The sequence below is a fragment of the Staurois parvus genome, unplaced genomic scaffold, assembly GCF_062004578.1.
Source record: "Staurois parvus isolate SC_StPar_1 unplaced genomic scaffold, SC_StPar_1.0 ptg000066l, whole genome shotgun sequence".
Classification (NCBI taxonomy): domain Eukaryota; kingdom Metazoa; phylum Chordata; class Amphibia; order Anura; family Ranidae; genus Staurois; species Staurois parvus.
In genome coordinates this window covers 9574696-9595693 of record NW_028317862.1, presented here as the reverse complement: position 1 = coordinate 9595693, position 20998 = coordinate 9574696, and the positions used below count along the sequence as shown (strand labels likewise).

At 43.0% G+C, this 20998-nt stretch overlaps 1 protein-coding gene across 1 annotated transcript in view; it reads left to right on the top strand.

Moving 5' to 3' along the window:
* HFM1 (helicase for meiosis 1) overlaps nucleotides 1–20998 on the top strand; it is a 271262-nt gene that overhangs the window by 119409 nt on the left and 130855 nt on the right. The window contains exons 17-19 of the mRNA XM_089668958.1: nucleotides 2011–2105; nucleotides 9426–9559; nucleotides 17600–17647. Of these exons, the coding sequence (XP_089525084.1) occupies nucleotides 2011–2105; nucleotides 9426–9559; nucleotides 17600–17647 (277 nt within the window). The remainder of the gene's footprint in view (nucleotides 1–2010; nucleotides 2106–9425; nucleotides 9560–17599; nucleotides 17648–20998) is intronic.

The window sequence follows — 20998 nt, the reverse complement described above, 5'->3', positions numbered from 1 at the left end:
CAAACCTAACATTGTGACAGGGTTGTGTAGACTTTTTGTATCCACTGTACTCTGCATCAACATGTCTCAGTGTTATGCTGGCTTCTCCTGCGGCTCGTGCTGTTCACTCGCACTGTTTACTTTTACACTGTTGAGAGTATAGAGGACAGTCATGAGACACCACCGCTTGTTTTTGGTGGGTCTTGCTCTCTGTTCCTTGTCGTACTGACTACTGATCCAGCAACTCTGTCGTTAACTGCTGTGTATGTACCATCTCCCTCTGTGCAAGGAGCTGCACATCCATGGTACAGATGTAAGTGTGGATTATTGTTTTCAAATAAATGTTTACTAATCCTGCGCCCTAGTAACTTTTTTGTTTCTCTTCACAGGTAGCTATGAGTATTTGAACATGAAACTCTGATTTTACTATGTTACTATTTTTCTATGTTCCATATCTGACTAGTAAACATTCATGTTTTACATTATTTAAATTGTATGTAATTCTTTATTGTATAGTGCTACCCTTGTGAAGGCTGCTGTGTTTCTAGGTACCCCTAAGCTCTGCACAGCAGGCAACACACATTTTCCACACTTGCATCCACAGTCAGTGAGCAGTCCGTGAGCTTGGTTTTTGTTCTTTTATTAGGGGAAATAAGTTGGATAGGGTAATCGGGATTATGGGATGCCCAATTTCACTGAATCAATGCAAGGAGACAACATCCTTCCTTTTTACAGAAACAAATCCTGGACTGTTCTTTTCCTTGAAAGCTGTCAGCCTTTGCAGATCAGTAGCAACAGCCACTTACGGGCAAGAAACTGGCAGCGCCTCTAAAATCAAGTTGGCTTTTTGTAAACTACATACAGAGATGTCTCATCTCCCCTGCAGAACTGCTCCCAGTTCCACAGCCTGCAGACAGTACCAGCCCTCTTGGCTGCTCTCCCTGGGTAAAGGATATCCTTTGAAAGCTTGCTACATGTGGCAGTCTCTCCCCTTGTGAATCCATGGGTGTGCTGATGTACTCACTTTTTCCTCCTTTCTCCCACTGCTCCTAAGCCTTGATCTTGATAATTCTGCACTGCTGAATGAATCCTCCTGAGCCCGTCTGAGCCCAGACCAGAGGCCATTCCCGCTAGACCCAGGGGACCCCTCCCAGGCCACTGACAATCTCCTCAGCACTCCATCTTCCACCTGACTATCCCATATTTATGGGCTGGTCCACTATTCTACCAGGGTCTCCAAACTTGGGATTGGTTAGACTCCCAAAACCTAAAGATTAGGTCTCCATCTCTTCTGCCCTTTGACTTCTGGAAGAATCCATTGGCCCTCCAGAACCAGGTGGAGGCGATAGAGCCCCAACCTGTTAAGCCATGCAGCTTGACCTCCAGTAACTCAACTTAATCACAGACTCACACAGTTACTATGAGTCATACACAATAGATTTGCGTACACTATTCTAGTAGCGCACTAGAGAGTGCTACAATTGTATGCCAAAACTTTTTCTTTTTTTTTAACTTTTGGATAGAATGGGGAGGAATTAAAACTCATGTGTTTACTGCAATCCGCGGACACCTCTTTTACCACACAGAAAGTGAGGGAAAATCTGCAATAGGCACAGAATTAGAAATAAAAGGTTTTCAGAGGATTTAGCCTTCCCAAACTCTACTAAAAGCATTTTTATTTTTGTCTGTGTTGCTGTTAAAGAGTTTCCTAGACTTCCTGTCTGGTTAAACATTATCAGCAGTGAAGGAAATTAGGGTGAATCTAACGAATGAAGGCCTAGATAGCAGTAAAAACCTGATAGGGGCTCTATCCCTTCCCCATTTGATCCAAAACTAAGAAAAAAAACAGCATAGTTCTATGGGATCTCGTCTTCATTTTTTGAACAGTCATAACTGCTTTTACTAACTGAGTATGTGGAAGGCTAGATTCAGCCAGTAATTTCTTATCTTTGTGATGTTCATGATTACCAAATCTACACCGGTACCTTGAATAGTATGATATACATTAACAATAATTTTTATCTACCTCAGTTTGATTCTACAGCCACAGCTGTTATCATGACAAGGTTAAGCACTAAGGAGAAATATATGCAAATGTTGGACGGTGCAGACACCATTGAAAGCAGGTCAGTGATTATCTTGTTAATTACACTACTACCAGACACTACAATTGCTTTGATTTGAGGAGTTTATTAGAGGTAAAGCTTAAGTTCAGCCAAAATAAAAAAAACAAACAAACAAAAAAAAACAGAAAAATCAGCACAAGGGACATAACTTACAGTCAGATGGATGTGTCCCCTGTGCTGATGCCTTTTCTTTTAGGTGAAATCCTCCTCTGTCCATGTCATAATCTTCCAGTGCATTGGGGATTAATAGACCTTAAGGGCTGTCACAAGCTCTCATCAAGAGACCCAGATTGTACCCACCCTTTCCACCCAGCTGCTCTATTCATAGAATCTGTACTACAGGATGATGGATGAATCATTGAAAGGGATGCCCCTCAATTCATAGTTCATACTGTTTCATTCACAGAAGCTGAAGTACAGCTTCTGTGAATGGAGCAGCTGGGTTGAAAGGGCAAGCATAGTCAAGCTTTCTTGATGAGAGACTATGACAGCCCCTTAGTTCTACTAACCCCTAATGCACTGTGTGATTGTGGGGGTGGTGGGCATGGCTTGAGGAGAAATTCCCCTAATTGAAGAGGCATCGGGAAAAGAAACACATCCTACTGACTAAGTTATTTCAATTGTGTTGATTTTTTGGCTGCACTTAGGTTTTAAAGGATCATGATATCCAAATGATAACAAAGCAGATCTGATCTGTTTTATATTGGCAAGAAGCAAATGAGTTGGCTCATGCAATGCTGGCACTGCACACTGCCAATAGTCTCATCTCTTACTGCTGCCTTCCTACATTTGATCAAGAGTTTTCTACTCATGGCTCCTTATTCTTTTCTCTATACACCCGTTATCTCCTCCCATAATTTTGCTCTTGTGATAAAACTAAACTGTGCTGGACAAGTAGAAGCACAAAATTAACTTTTTAGCGTCACTTGCCTTGTTTTCAACTCATTGAAATATGTATTTAATAATGTAAAGCACAAATAAATGGAACTGTGCAAACTGCTCTATCTTGTTAGAACCAACTAAATTTAGAATACTATAGATTATTTTTGTATTTTTTTAGAACTTAATTATATTTGGCTGTTTTTGATAGCTCTATTTTACATACTTGTTTTTTATGCTGTTAGTCTTATTGTGGCATTCTCTTTGAGCTATTGACCTGAAACAAGCAAGCAGCAGGTCAGAACCAGTGGCGTAATGTGGGTTGTCAGCACCCGGGGCAAGGCAAGTAATTTACGCCCTCTGACCCGTGGACTATGTAATGTACAACATAATGTATAGAGTGCAGGGTTCAGAAGTAATTAACCTACAAAACAGCAGATAGAGTGCAGCAATCAGGATGAACCTTCTGTTCACATCCTCCTTCTCCTAACCTCTGGGTATATCTCCCCAAACCCTGATCCTCCACTATCTCACCCCCACACCAGGCACCCTCTTTCCTACGGGAATAGCTGCAATCCGCTCGATTTAATATCAATCACTGTGCTCCTAAAAACCACCCTCCCTTTTTCATGTGCACTCTGGAATGCCCGCTCTGTCTGTAATAAGCTCACCTCCGTCCATGACCTTTTTGTCTCCTGCTCTCTTAACCTACTAGCAATTACAGAAACCCTACTTCAAGCAGCAAATTCTTCTTCTCCCGCAGCACTTTCCTATGGAGGCCTTCTCTGGACCCACTCACCCAGACCCAGTGGTCAGAAAGGAGGTGGAGTTGGTTTGCTTCTATCCCCACTGAGCACCTTTCAAGTCCTCCATAACCCTCCCTCTCTATACTTCTCTTCTTTCAAGACTCACTGCATTCGGCTGTTTTCTCCCATTTCTCTGAGGATTGCAGTGATCTATCGGCTTCCTAGACCGGTGTCTCGCTTTCTTGATTTCTCTGCCTGGCTACCCTAATTTCTCTCCACTGAACTACCCACTATCATTCTTGAAGATTTTAACATCCCCATTAATGTGAACAACCTGGCTACATCCCAACTCTTCAACCTAACCTCATCTTTTGCCTTAACACAATAGACACAATCCTCCGTTCACTCTGATGGGAATACATTTTCTCCCATCGTTGCACTCCCTACAACCTCACAAACACCCCCTTTCCTCTCTCTGATCGCTATCTCATCACCTTCACAGTGTCCTCGTCTTCAAACACCTATCCCTCAAAGCAGCAAATAATTACCTGCAGAAACCTTCACAACTTTAACCCTTCTCTTTTCTACTCTGCAACTGACCGCATCTGACAGAATCTCTCCCCTGTCCTGCCCTGACCTGGCCACTGCTTTCTACAACAGTTCACTTTCATCCACATTAAACTCACTTGCTCCTCTAACCACACAAAGCATCAGGCCCAAACCATTACAACCTTGGCGGACTGACGACACCAGATATATTAAGCGACATAGTCGTGCGCTGGAGCGAATGTGGCATAAAACCAAATCACAAAAAGCTTTCACCCTTTACAAATCTGCTTTCTTAACATACAATTCCTCCCTCCATGCTGCCAGACAAGCCTACTTTGTCACTCTCATCAATAGCTTGTCATCCAGTCCTCATCGTCTCGTCTCTACTTTTAACTCTCTACTTTCTCCACCTCCATCTTAACCCAGTACCTCACTCACTGCTTACGAGATTGCAAATCATTTAAAAAACAAGATTGATGCAATTCGTAGGGGCATCTCCACTGCACAGACATCCATCCCACTTAGCATATCTTATACTAAACCTCCCTCAACACTTTCCTCTTTTGACCTTGCTACTACTGAAGAGGTCACAAAGACTGTCTAACTTTGATCATCTCCCCTCACAACTACTACGGTCACCCTCTTCTTCTATCCTATTCTCCCTCACTCACATCTTCAATCTCTCCTTCTCTAACAGTGCCTTCCCCACCCCTCTAACCCCTCTAAAGAATGCATACATCACTCCCATACTTAAAAAGCCCTCCCTGGACCCCACCAACCTGAACAACTTAAGACCCATCTCCCTGCTCCAATTTACATCTAAACTCTTAGAACACTTAGTCTACAATCTCCTGAGCTCCTACCTCACTGACAACAACCTTCTTGACCCTTTACAGTCTGGCTTTCGCTCACTTCACTCCACTGAAACTGCCCTACTAAAACTCAATAATGATCTACTAACTGCTAAAACCAATGGCCACTACTCAGTACTCTTACTACTTGACCTCTCTGCGGCTTTTGATACTGTTGACCATCCCCTCCTCTTCAAAAAACTCCACTCTTGGCCTCCGAGACTCTGCTCCTGGTTCTCCTCCTACCTATCTCAGCACTCCGTCAGCGTTACCTATAACTCTGTCTCCTCCTCTCCACTCCCTCTTTCTGTAGGGGTCCCTCAAGGTTCTGTCCTTGGACCCCTACTCTTCTCCATCTACACCTCCTCCCTTGGTCACTTGATAAACTCCCATGGCTTTAAGTACCATTTCTATGCTGATGACACACAAATCTATCTTTCTACTCCTCACCTCACCCCTTCAGTCTCCTCTCGCATTACTAACCTACTAAGTGACATATTGGCATGGCTGTCACTCCACTTCCTCAAACTCAATCTTTCCAAAACTAAGCTCTTAGTATTCCCTTCAGCCCGTGCCCCATCCCTCAACTTCTCCATCAAGATCAAAAACGCAACCATCAGTCCCTCCCCTCATGCCAGGGTGCTAGGTGTGATCTTAGACTCCCATCTGACTTTTCAGCTCCAAATCCAATCACTGTCCAAATTTTGTAGACTTCACCTCCGCAATATTTCCAAGATACGCCCATTCTTAACCTCGGAAACTACTAAGCAACTTATTCACTCCCTTGTTATCTCTCGCCTTGACTATCGTAACTCCCTCATTAGTCTACCTCTTCAGTCTATCATGAATGCTGCTGCCAGACTCATCCACCTTACGAACCGTTCCATATCTGCCACCCCTCTCTGCCAATCCCTCCACTGGCTTCCCATTGCCCAACGGATAAAATTCAAAACATTACACTAACATATAAAGCCATTTATAACTGCCCAAATTACATCATCAATCTTGTCTCCAAATATCACCCAAACTGTACTCTCTGCTCCTCGCACAAACTCCTGCTCTCTAGCTCCCTTGTCTCTTCCTCCCATATTTGTCTCCAGGACTTCTCCAGAGCTTCCTCCATCCTCTGGAACGCTCTACCCCAATTTATCAGACTATCGCCTACTCTGCTCACTTTTAGGCGATCTCTGAAAACCTATCTCTTCAGGGAAGCCTATCCTGCCCTCAGCAAATAAACATAAGAGTTTCCCTTTACATCAAGAGTCCACAGAATTCGTTTTAACATTAGAGTCCACCTCTTAAATCAGGGTTCGCAGCAGAGCCCCCCTTAAATCAGGGTTTGTAGAATCCCTTAACATCAGAGTCTCCAGAGTTCCCCTTTAAACTGTGAGGAATGCTGGGGACTGTGATGTAAGGGGAGTTCTGGGAATCCTGATTTAAGGGGGAGTGATGTGAACTGGTGTAACAGGGAATTCTGTGGTCACCAGAGCTCCCCCTTGCATTAGAATTTCCAGAGTCACCATTATACTTCCATTCCTCAGTCCCCCACAGTCTAGGTCACTACAAGTCCTAGCATAGCAGGCTGCCATACCTCAGTCCCCCCAGAGGGCACTGTAAGTCTCAGTATAGTGGGCTGCGATTCTTCATTGAGGAATGGAAGCCTGCTATTCTTAGACTTGTAGTGCCCTCTTTAGGGGACAGAGTAATGACAGCCCACTATGTTGGGACTTGTAGTGCCCTCTGTGGGTTACTGAGGCATGGCAACCTGCTATGTTGGGACTTGTAGTGCCTGTGTGGGGGACTGAGGATTCCTCAGTCCACCACAGTCTACGGCACTACAAATCCCAGCATAGTAGGTTGTCATTCCTCAGTCCCCCGCAGCTGGGGGGACAAACACAGGGTTAAACATCTAAAGGAGAACTCAACCAAAACTACTAATAATATACAGAGAGTCCTTACTCTATATAATGTCAGAGCCCCCTCTAACCCCTCACCTTCCCCTGGGCACAGCTGACACTCCTCATGGACCCGAAGAAGATGGGGAGCAGAGGCATCCCCAGCAGACTGCCATAGGCCAGATCCGTGCCCTCCGGGGAGCTGGGCAGTTTGGCTGTGCTGTTCCTGGACACCTCGGTTCAGTCACTGTGTAGGGCGAAGGGCGCCAGCTCCACCACGTCTGGCTCAGACATGCAGGACTGGCTCTGCTCCACTCTCTTCCTAGGCAACCGGCTCTGGTGTCATTAGAGGGGTGGGGCTGGGTCTTTAGCAAGTAAAGGCTGAGTGGGTACAGTGGTGCGGCCTTTTTTATGGGACATCAGAGCGACCTAGGTGGCAATTGTCCCCCTGATCAGTTCACCTCTGCCTTCTCCAACAACCATCTGGAGGACCCTCCTACTCCACCAACCAACCCAGGGCCCTCTCCTCCTAACCTGGGACTACCCAGGGCCCCCTCCTCCTCCAACCACCCAAGGGCCTGCTCTTCCACTGCTGACCAATCTGGGGCCCACTCCTTCTATCCCAACCACCCAGGGGCCTTCTCTTCTGCCAACTATCCTGGGGTCCCCTCCTCATCAAACCATCCAGGGGCCCCTCTGACCACTCTAGGGCTCCTCACCCACCTTTCCTCAGCAGATACCCCAAATATGTGACCAGGCTGCAGAAAGACCAGTTGGGGGTTTGATTATCTTTGTGTTCCCCGGATCAAGGCGAAGATCTCCTACTGGGAGAAGTTGTACGATGTACTCGGCCATTGTCAGATCAGAACCAGCAGGACCACGATCACCGCCACCAGCACAGCGGCCTCCACCACCCGGGACATGCAATAATCAAGCATGGCAAAGAGTGAGCAGACAGACTGGGCAACCGCTTCTCACTGACACAGGGACATGCCCAGCGCCTGACTCTTCCAATAGGATAACATTGGACAGCCAATCTGTAGATCGAGAAGGCAGGGTGTGTGTCCACGCACAACAGCGACACCTGGCAGTTGCAGTGGAGGAACTGCAGGGCACAACCACTGTATATTAGGATCTAAAGCAATCTCCCCACTGGGGAGATTTCCCTGACTGCGCCCCTCTGGAATTTGCACCCAGGGTGACCACACCAGCTGCCCCCCCCCCCCCCCCCTCCCATGCTGAAGGTTTATATAAAATCCTGTCATAGACAGTATTAAAGTGGTTCTAAAGACAGAAGGTTTCTTACCTTAATGCATTCTATTCATTAAGTTGAAAAAACCTTCTATGTGCAGCTTCCCCCCTCCATACCACCCCCCTTATATTCACTGATCTAGTGCTATGAATCACTGCTCTCTCTTTCCTCACTGGCTCAAAAGCTGCAGGCTCCTGCTGCTGTCAATCACAGACAGTGAGGAGAGAGCAGGGGCTGAGCCAAGCTGCACTGTGGGTGTCAGTGGAGCAAGCGGCTTGCTATGGGGGCACTAAGCTGGGGGACATCTTTTACCCTAGTAATGTAGCTTTGACAACACTGCATATTATTTAAACTAAACATATTTTATTGCAGATTACCAATCATTAGATGTGGCTGCATCAGTTTTTTTTTTCTTTGGCTTTTTTCCCCTCTGTTTTCATCTGGTGATCTGGCCAGTAACACCCTTCCTGTATTAGTGAGGCACCACTTTGGAGGAATGAGCATAGGACACAGCATACAGCAGCATTGTCAGTCTGGGGGAGATGGGAGTGTTAAATGTATTAGCAGACTTGAATACAAATACCAAATTGAAGCCACACTACAGCTCAAACTTTATGAACAGTTACAACACACGTTTTTCTTTTTGGGATAAAGGTTTTACATGAATATATAAAAGCTGATCACTTTAATCACCCCTACCAGTGGTAAATGGATAGTCTCATCCATTTAAACTGATGCATTCTGTTGGAGGGCTTGAACAGCAGAATTTCTGGCTGAATCACCAGGTGAAAATAGAGAAAGCCTAAAAAAAGGAAACTAATACAGCGATCACATCTAAGATTTAGTAAGCTGCAATATAATAAATGTTTGCTTTTGGGTTTAGTACTACTTTAAATATGGGAAATGTCTATGATAAAACCTCTTTCATAATCAGAAAAAAATTAAAACATGACTAACCTAAATTAAATTTATATCTTTTGATACATTCTGAAAGAGTTCAAGTAGATACTGTATGTATAACATCAATAGAACTCGAAGAGAACAAAATAAATCAAACATGTTGAACTCATAGCATGTAGTTGCAAAAATATCTGGGTATACTTTTAATGGACATTGGAAACAGTAATTTTTATCTCCACTTGTATCAGCCTGCACAGACATCTTGTTGAACATCTGAATGCAGAAATAACACTACATACAATCACAGATGTTAACATTGCTTTGGAGTGGATCCGCTCAACATTTTTATATGTCAGGACACTGAAGAATCCATCTCACTATGGTACGTTTTCAGATATTTGACATTTAATTATATAGCGAATACCAAATGCAACAGTAGTTAAATATAGGTTTGGTAAAACGTTAACACTGTTCAGTGTACTATAATAATTGTTCCTGAGCTGTGACAGTTATAGAGACTGTTACCATTTTGACAGGTATATCTGTCTAATAGCAGGTTGTTTTTAAAGGGATTTGCATTAATCTCTGGTGTAACAGCGTTTTTTTAGTGTATGTGTGTGTGTATATATATGCATATGTGTGTGTGTGTGTGTGTGTATGTGTGTGTGTATATATATATATACAGTAATACCTCGGTTTACGAATTTAATTCGTTCTTCAGGACTTTTCAGATAGCGAAAAATTCATAAACCGAAACACTGTTTCCCATAGGAGTGCATTGAAAACCAATTAATCTGTTCCAGAGGTCAGAAAAAAGTAAATACTACTAAAATACCGCATGAGTTATTTTATTATGTCATGTGGTATTTTAGTAGTGACAACCATGTGTTAATGTTTCAGCTGTCAGCAGGGTACCCCACTGACAGCTGAATGTAAAAGATTCGCCGGCAATTAAAAAAATTATTTAAAAAACGCGTGCGGTTCCCACTCCCATCCATACCAAGCCCTTTGGGTTTGGTATGGATTTTGAAGGGAACTCCCACGCCAAAATTTTTTAAAAAATGGCGTGGGCGTTCCCCCCCCAAAATCCATACCACACCCTTATCCAAGCATGCAGCCCGGCAGGTCAGAAAATGGGGGGGGGACGAGCGAGCGCCCCCCCCCCTCCTGAACCATACTAGGCCACATGCCCTCAACATGGGGGGATGCTTTGGGGCAGGGGGGCTCCCCACCCAAAGCACCTTGCCCCATGTTGATGGGGACAAGGGCCTCTTCCCAACAACCCTGGCCGGTGGTTGTGGGGGTCTGCGGGCAGGGGGCTTATCGGAATCTGGAAGCCCCCTTTAACAAGGGGGCCCCCAGATCCCGGCCCCCCCCTTTGTGAATGAGTATGGGGTACATGGTACCGCTACTCATTCACAAAAAACAAATAGTATAGTGTGAAAAAAGACAGGACACAGTCCTTTATAAGTTCTTTATTAAAAGAAAAAACTAAAAGAATGTCCCCCGTAGTAGATCCAACTTCAATTACGATGCCCGCCACCACCCCAAAAAAAGAAAAGGTTCCATTCCCGACGATGGCTTCCACCAGCCTTCTTCATGCTCCAGTGGTTTGGCGGTTCTTAAATATGTAAGGGGCGGGGCCACCTGGGGACATCACACATGTGACCCCATCCCATGTGACATCAATGATCATTGATGTCACATGGAATGGGGTCACATGTGTGATGTCCCCAGGTGGCCCCGCCCCTTACATATTTAAGAACCACCAAACCACTGGAGCATGAAGAAGGGTGGTGGAAGCCATCGTCGGGAATGGAACCTTTTTCTTTTTTTGGGGTGACGGCGACAACCCCCCAGCCCCAAAACATCCCCACATGTTGAGGGCATGTGGCCTGGGGTGGTCCAGGAGGAGGGGCAGGCGCTCGCTTTTCCCTCCTCCCTCTTTCCTGACCTGTCGTGCTACATTCTCAGATAAGGGTGTGGTATGGATTTTGGGGGGGGGACACCCACGCCATTTAAAATCCATACCAGACATGAAGGGCTTGGTGTGGATGAGAGGGGGAACACCACGCCATTTTGTTATTTTTTTAATAATTCTTTTAATTGCTGGCAATTCTTTTACATTCAGCTGTCAGTGGGGAACCCCACTCACAGCTGAAACATTAACACATGGTTGCCACTACTAAAATACTGCATGACTTAAATAAAATAACTCAACAAAGGGGGCTTCCAGACTCCGATAAGCCCCCTGCCCATAGACCCCCACAACCACCGGCCAGGGTTGTGGGAAAGAGACCCTTGTCCCCATCAAGGGAGAAGGTGCTTTGGGCCAAAATCCCTCCTGAGATGTGTGCAAAACCTGGTGGCCAACTACAGGAAACGTCTGACCTCTGTGATTGCCAACAAGGGTTTCGCCACCAAGTCCTAAATCATGCTTTGTGCAGGGGATCAAATACTTATTTCTCTCATGAACATGCAAATCAGTGCATAATTTGTTAGACATGCATTTCTTTTGAATTTTGTGTTACTATTCTGTCTCTCAGTGTTACAATAAACCTGCCATTAAATTTTTAGACTGATCATTTCTTTGAGTGGGCAAACATTCAAAATCAGCGGGGGATCAAATACTTATTTCCTTCACTGTAACTGAAATCCTGGACAGTCTGAGGTACAATCTGGTGGCGTCGGATCGAACAAAACATGATATCCCAGAGGTGATCTATTGGATTTAGGTCAGGCGAATGTGGAGGCCATTCAATGGTATCAACCCTTTCATCCTCCAGGATCTGAATACTTTAGCCACATAAGGCCGGGCATTGTCATGCACCAGTAGGAACCCAGCGTAGGGTTTGACAGTGGGTCCAAGGATTTGATCCCGATATCTAATGGCAGTCAGGGTGCCATTGTCTAGCCTGTAGAAGTCTGTGCATCCCTCCATGGATATGCCTCCCCAGACAATCACAGACCCACCACCAAAATGGTCATGCTGAACAATGTTACAGACAGCATAATGTTCTCCAAGACTTCTCCAAATCCTTTCACATCTTTCACATTTGCTCAGGGTGAACCTGCTCTCATCTGTGAAAAGCACAGGGTGCCAGTGGTTGACCTGCAAATTCTGATATTTAGTGGCAAATGCCAATCACGCTCTATGGTGCTGGGCAGTGTGCACAGTGCCCACTTGTGGACGCCGGGCCTTCAGGCCACCTTCATGAAGTCTGTTTCTGATTGTTTGGTCAGAGACATTCGCACCAGTGGCCTGCTGGAGGTCATTTTGTAGGGCTTTGGTAGTGCTCATCCTGTTCCTCCTTGAACAAAGGAGCAGATACCTGTCCTGCTGATGGGTTAAGGACCTTCTACGGCCCTCTCCAGCATTCCTAGAATAACTGCCTGTCTCATAGAATCTCCTCCATGCTTTTGAGACTGTGCTGGGAGACAGTGTCAGGGCTCCGGGTATGACCAGAGGTGTGTGGACTGACACAGGGAAACGCAGGCTTCAGGTATAGAGTAAACAAGACCATTTATTAAAGACTAAACAACACAAACGCAGTGCAAGGTAAACATAACACAGTGCAAACAACCCACACCCAACAGATAACCATATATACAATCAAATGTAGTCGGGCAGGCCGGGTCGGTAGCAAACGGTACCAGGAGCGAGCGGAAGAGTAGTCAGGAATAGCCGAGGTCAGGACAGGCGGAGTTCGTTCAGAGTCGGGATCAAAGCAGAGTCAGAATCAGGCAGGAAGCAGACAGGATGCAGGTACAGGGGCTCATGGGAAACATACACCAAGACACTGACTGCAGGTCTGGCCATTCCTTAAATACACCTCCTGCAATCAGCCTCAGGTGATGGCTGACTGCAGGAGTGGGCTTCTGGTTGCTGAGAACACCCGCTGGCCAGCCCTGGTACTGCAGTCCACACGGCAGATGAGTCCCACCACTAATGGTGAGTCCATTCCTGACCGACAGCAAACCTTCTGACAATGGCACATATTGATGTGCCATCCTGGAGGAGTTGGACTCGTCTATCCCTAGCCAAATGCAAAACTAGTGAAAAACAGTCAGAAAAGATGAGTAGGGAGAAAAAAGTCCGTGGCCTCCACCTGTAAAACCATTCCTGTTTTGGAGATTGTCTCATTGTTGCTCATCTAGTGCACCTATTGTTAATTTCATTAACACCAAAGCAGCTGAAACTGATTAACAACCCCCTCTGTTACTTAACTGACAAGATCAATATCCCAGGAGTTTAATTGATTTGATGCTGTACTCTAATTAAAAAGCGGTCCTTTAATTTTTGTGAGCAGTGTACACACACACACACCTTTTAATTTTACAGGTATAAAAAGGGAAGCTAGCGTGGCAGTACTAGTAGGTGGCAAGTGTGTCCTGTTATTGATAGGCGGTGCACATTTTGCTGGCCAGTCCAGAGACTGTTAATCAAGATGGCAGACAACAATGTTAGTGCTTGCATGGAACAGAGTGTGGCAAGGAAGTTTCTTTTGAATGAAGGCATAAATCCTGCGGCTATCTACAGAAGACTTCAAGCCCAGTATAGTGATAAGAGGCTCAGCTGCAGTAAGACATTTGAATGGTGTAAACATTTCAAAGATGGCCATACATCCATCAGTGATGGTCCCCACATGGTTGTTCCCAGCCCACAGCAGTCATTTCTGTGAACATTAAGCACCTAGAATGTCTGATCTAGGATAATTAGCACATAACCTGTCGTGAAATTGCACAAGAAACAAATCTTTCTTTGGGAATGGTAAACACAATAATTCACGAATGTACTAGGATGTTTCAGGCGTACTGACAAACTTTTCTATTCTGAAGCTTCCACCCCTTGAAATTTGACTTGAACACCCCTCGTGTGTGAATGTATACTGTGTGTGTGTATATATGTGTGTGTGTATATATATATATATATATATATATATATATATATATATATTTGCAAGAAAAAGTATGTGAACCCCTTGGGATTACGTGGAGTTTTGCATGAATTGGGCATAAAATGTGCTCTGAACGTCATCTAAGTCACAACAATAGAAGAACACAGTCTGCTGAACATAATACTACACAAACATTAGATGTTGCCATGGTTTAATTGCACATAACATGTAAATATTCTCAGTGCAGGGAGGAAAAAGTATGTGAGGCCCTAGCTTAATGACTTCTCCCAGAGCTAATTGGAGCCAGGAGTGAGCCAACCTTGACTCCAATCAGTGTGATATTGGATGTGTTGCTGACAGCTGTCCTGCCCTTAAAAAACACACACCTGTTTTGGGTTTACTGGTTTCAAGAAGCACTGTCTGATGTGAACCTACAGAAACCTCGCAGAAAAGAGCTCTCAGAAGACCTATGATCAAGAATTGTTGACTTGCATGAAGCTGGAAAGGGTTACAAAAGTATCTCCAAAAGCCTTGATGTTCATGTGTCCACGGTAAGACAGACTGTCTACAAATGGAGAACGTTTAGCACTGTTGCTACTCTCCCTAGGCGTGGCCGTCCTGTAAAAATGACTGCAAGAGCACAGCGCAGAATGCTGCATGAGGTAAAGAAGAATCCCAGAGTGTCAGCTAAAGACCTACAAAAATCTCTGGCACATGCTAACATTTTTGTTGACACATCTACAATAAGGAAAACCTTAAACAAGAATGGAGTACATGGGAGGACACCACGGAGGAAGCCATTGCTGTCCAAAAATAATATTGCAGCACGTTTGATGTTTGCAAAACAGCACCTGGATGTTCCACAGCACTACTGGCAAAATATACTGTGGACAGATGAAACCAAGATTGAGTTGTTTGGGAAGAACACACAACACTATGTGTGGAGAAAAAAAAGGCACAGCACACCAACATCAAAACCTCATCCCCACTGTAAAACATGGTGGAGGGAGCATCATGGTTTGGGGCTGCTTTGCTGCCTCAGGGCCTGGACGGATTGTTGTCATCGATGGGAAAATGAATTCCAGAGTTTATCAAGACATTTTGCAGGAAAACGTACGTCCATCTGTCCGCCAACTGAAGCTCCGCAGAGGATGGGTGATGCAACAGGACAATGACCCAAAGCATACAAGTAATTCAACAAAACAATGGCTGCAACAGCACAGAATACGGCTTCTGGAGTGGCCCAGTCAGAGCCCTGACCTCAACCCGATTGAAATGCTGTGGCATGACCTTAAGAGAGCGATTCACACCGGACATCCCAAGAATATTGCTACACTGAAACAGTTTTGTGAAGAGGAGTGGTCCAAAATTACTCCAGACCGTTGTGCAGGTCTGATCTGCAACTACAGGAAACGTTTGGTTGAGGTTATTGCTGCCAAAGGAGGGTCAACCAGTTAAGTCCAAAGGTTCACATACTTTTTCCTCCCTGCACTGTGAATGTTTACATGTTATGTGCAATTAAACCATGGCAACATCTAATGTTTGTGTAGTATTATGTTCAGCAGACTGTGTTCTTCTATTGTTGTGACTTAGATGACGTTCAGAGCACATTTTATACCCAATTCATGCAAAACTCCACGTAATCCCAAGGGGTTCACATACTTTTTCTTGCAACTGTGTGTGTGTGTGTGTGTGTGTGTATATATATATATATATATATATATATATGTATACATACAAACACACAATATATATTTGGTCACAGGCACAATTTTCATACTTTTGGCTCTGTATGCCACCAGAAAAAATAAAACAAAACAATCCAAATGAATTTGCAGTGCAGACTTTCAGCTTTAATTCAAAGAGTTGAACATAAATATCAAGTACAAAGTTTAGGAACTGCAACCATTTTTATACACAGTCCCTCCATTTTCAGGGGCTCAAATGTAATTGGAAAAATGAATATAATCATAAATAAAATGTTCATTTTTAATATTTTGTTGAGAATCCTTTACAGGCAATGACTGCCTGAAGTCTGGAACCCATGGACATTACCAAAGACTGGGTTTCCTCCTTTCGGCTGCTTTGCCAGGCTCTAACTGCAGCTGTCTTCAGTTGTTCTTTGTGGGTCTTTCTGCCTTTAGTTTTGCCTTCAGCAAGAGAAATGCATGCTCAATTGGGTTGAGATCAGGTGACTGACTCGGCCATTGCAGAATATTCCACTTCTTTTCCTTCAAATGCTCCTGTCCCTCTGTACTGTGAAGCGCCGTCCAATCAACTTTGCTGTATTTGGCTGAATCTGGGCTGCAGTATATCTCTAATAACTGCAAATCTTCTATCTTCTGTCACATCATCAATAAACACCAATGCCCATGCCATCACACTGCCTCCACCATGTTTTACAGATGATGTTGTGTGCTTTGGATCATAAGCTGTTCCAAGCATCTCCACACTTTTTTCTTCTCATCATTCTGGTACAGATTAATCTTAGTTTCATCCGTCCAAAGAATGCTTTTCCAGAACTGGTCTGGCTTTTTTAGATTTTTTTGGGCAAAGTCTAATCTGGCTTTTCTATTCTTCAGGCTTATGAATGGTTTGCACCTTGTGGTGAACCCTCTGTATTTGCTCTTGTGAAGTCTTCTCTTGATTGTATAAAAAAAATGTAAAAAAAATGTTGAAAAATTATAATTTTTGGTTATAAACTAATTTTAGGTTTTTTTTTTTTTGTTTTTTTTTTCTGTTTGTTTTTTTTTTTACTTTTGGCCAAGATTTATGATGAAATGTTATACGAAAAACACTTTTTTTTTCAAAATTTTTGGACATTTTCATTTACATAGCAAAAAAAATAATAATCCCAGTGGTGAATAAATACCACCAAAATAAAGCTTTATCTGTCTCAAAAAAATGCTAAAAAATTCATATGGGTACAGTGTTGCATGACCGCGCAATTGCCATTCAAAGTGTGATAGCACTAAAAGCTGAAAATTGGCCTGGACAGGAAGGGGGTAAAAGTGTCCGGACTTGAAGTGGTTAATATGTTTTGGTAAATACCTGAAAAAAAACTAAAATTGTGCCTGTGTCCAAATATATATGGATCTAACTGTATACATATATGTAGGTACACTTTAATAATGGCCTCACCAGCAGTATATACTTGACTTCCTTTCCTTCCCCAGTCTCTATTCTCAACACCAGAAGTGAATAGAAAACACCCAAAATGTCTTGGTGTGGGGGAGCATGTGGCAGAGCTGATATTTGGCAAATGACTGTGCAAACACTGTCATATGGGAAAATATATGGAAGAGCGGGGTTGGTGGCCCTATTTGTGACTATGGGAAGTTGAATAGAATGGTAGTGTGAAAGTTAACTTGTCCATAGCCTTTATTAGTAGTTACTGCTTATATATAATGGGAATCAATAGTGAATCAATACACAAATCGATAGTGCACATATACATTCCTCAGTTTGCTAGTCTTTTTTTTTATTCATTACACTTTGAAATTGCTGATATTATTATTTTGTAGGTTTCCAAAGAGGATTAGGTAAAGAAGGGATTGAAGCTAAATTGCAAGGTAAGAGAAATAGCAGTTTCCTGAGGATTTTTTTTCTACTTTAAAGTGGTATTAAATCCCAAACAAAAAATTCCACTGTCTTAACCTGGTGATCTGGTCAGTAACACACCTCCTGTATTAAAGTGACCCACTCTGGATGAAGGAGCACAAGGGCAACTTTGGACAGCAGGATTGTCAGTCTAAGGAGAGGGGAGTGTTAGATGAGCTAGCAGATTTAGATGCACTAACAAATTGATGCCAAACTCCAGCTCACACTGCAGTTACACAAGCAGCCACAGCAATAGTTTTTTTTCCCAGGGATAAAGGTTAAATGAATAAATAAATACAAGCATTGTAAGCACCCCTGTCAGTGGTAAATGGTTTGTCTCAACACTCTTAACTGGTACATTTGCAGGACAACTTGTTCTGTTGAAGAACAACAGACACCCTGGCCAGATTACCAGGTGAACATAAAGGAAAGAAAGCATAAAAAGAAAACTAATGTAGCCATTACATTTAAGCAATGGTGAGCTGCAGTTTAATAAATGTTTACATTTGGGTTAAAACCATGTTAACTCATCATGCTTTTTTAGAGGTACAGTACATCAACCTTTCTATATCGTTCAGCATGTTTAACAGATACATCTGAGAAATTAACACATTTTTTCTATTGTGGATATCAGCCTACATAGATTGCATGGAATGTGGCTTTACACATTTTCTGCTACAAGCTATACAAACCTATTCTGCAAAATTAATGATTTTTTTTCTCGTAACGATAATTTAATCTTGGAGTATAAATTTGTGTAGCTTGAAATTTATGATATCAGTAACAGAAACAATTGAGTACTGCCCGTAATACTTTTTTTATTTGCACTAATATACAATTTTGAGGACAAGCTTTCGGGGAGTGTCCCCTTCTTCAAGGTCCAAGCAGTACTCAAACCTTGAAGAAGGGGACACTCCCCGAAAGCTTGTCCTCAAAATGTTAGTGCAAATAAAAAAAAGTATCACGGACAGTACTCAATTGTTTCTGTCGCAAATGCACTAATACGGCTACAATCACCTCAAGCATGATATCAGTAAAAAAACAATAATAATTGGAAATATTTTAACCATGCACAAGTGATATTTTTGGGCAATAAAAGTGAGTTGAAACAGTATATGGAAGATTGGAAGATGTTTGCGATGTGTTTTATGAACACTGCAAATAAAGCACCACCTCAAAAAAAAAAAAAGTTTATAGAAGGCCTATACCAATAGGTATTGACCACATTTTGATTGATTGGCATACAGTAGGATGTTCCTATATCTTCCTATATTTTACTTTTTTGCAGCTGTTTGTGCTCCTTTTGGAGCTGAGATTCAGATTACTTAGGTGGAATCATTAGTAGGTATTATTATTGTCTGTTACTACATGGGATTTTAATAAACAGTAGGTATCTACAGTATAATGATGTAGCACATATATATTTCTGTAGGTTTGTGAAGTCTAAAATATTCTCTGTGAGTTCCTGATGATAAAATTAAAGGCAGTTACCAGTCCCAGTGTAGCTTAAGGTTGTTGTCTGGGGTAACCAGAGTGGAGTATCTAAACAAGTGGTGGTCAACTTGAAAATCATAGAGGCCCTCAAGTGCGGCCCACTACACCTCCAGAGGGCACACAATAGCAGCGCAATACAATAACCCCAACATTGGTGTCAATGGACACAGTAATGACCTCCATGATTGGTGTCAGTGAACGCAATAATAACCCCCAGCATTGGTGACAGTGGATCCAATAATAACTTTCAGCATTGGTGTCAGTAGGTGCTATAGTAACCCCCAACATTGCTGTCGGTGAGTGCAACAGTAACATTGGTGGTCGCAATAAAAAAAACCCAGCACTGATGTCAGTGAATGGTAGAATAACCTCTAGCATTGGTTCCAGTGGATGCAATAATAACCCCCAACATTGGTGTTAGTGAGTGCAAAAATAAACCCCAACATTATTGTAAATGGACACAATAATATCCCCCAACATTGGTGTTCGTGACTGCAATAATAACCCCCAGCACTCGTGTACTGAGTGCAATATTAACCCTCAGCAGTGATGTAGGCAAATTCAATAATAACCCCCAATATTGGTGACAGTGGATGCAATAATAGCCCACGGCATTTGTGAGTGAGTGCAAAAATAACTCTCAGCATTGGATTCAGTACTCTTAACACTGGTGGTCACTAGCAATGAAATTTAACCCCCACCATCCTGCATTGGTCATCAGTGGTCATGGCAGTGAAAGTTAGTCCAACACCCATTTCCCCATTGGTGATCACTTACCCATCACATGCCCCCACTCAGCTTTCTCTGTCCAGGCTGGAATTTTACTTTGTACTCTGGGCGGAGATAACTCCGCAGTATAGTCTCTTTCGTTCAGTTCTGGGTGCTGGAACAAAGAAAACATTCCACTGCCCGACCCCCAGCTGCACCTGTGCTTTCTGGATGGTGCCCAATAGCCCACAGACCTAGAAGAGGGCCGGCAGGCTGCGTGTTGGACACCAGTGATCTAAACCAAAGTAAGAACCCACATATATCCAAGTATATATCCCACATATATGCAAGTTGAAAACAAAAAAGATAGAATGGGTCAGTGGTTAGCCACCATTTGTGACAGGTTGCCACATTCGTAGATATAACAACAAAAAATATATCAAAGACCAATGGACTTTGATTTTAACAAACTTGACAACAAAGACAGAAAAGCATTCAAAATGTATTTCAACAAAGCAAATCACAAAAAATATATATAATTAAAATATACAAATCCTGCATTATGTCTCAACTGTAACATCCAGAAGGACTCCCCCCAAATTAAAATATATTAATCCAGAGATCTCACAATAGACTTGCGTAATAATTAACTGTGTGAAGGTCAGATCTGTGATTTAGATCTGTATCACATATCTGTGTATTATTATTATTATACTTTTTATTCATATTTAGAATGTTCTTTGATGCTTCCTGAGAGAGCAGTAATATCTGCAAACCATGTTGAGGAAAGGAAGAGCAGCAGGATGTGGGGGGAGTGGTCCTTCTGGACATTACAGTTGAGCATAATGCAAGATCTCTGCTATTTAAATTTATATATATTTTTGTTCGTGTGATTTGCTTTGTTGAAATACATTTTAAATGGTTTTTTATATCTTTATTGTCAAGTTTATGTGGTACCTGGAAAGTCTATTGGCTTTTGATATATTTTTTGCTCTGTCAGTGGTGCAGGTTGCCCTTTTAAATGGAGCTGGGTCAATCAGGACACGCCCCAAAGCCTGCTGGCAAATGTGCATGCTCCACAGTACCATTTCAAATGCACAGTAAGCTGGAGAGCATAAAGG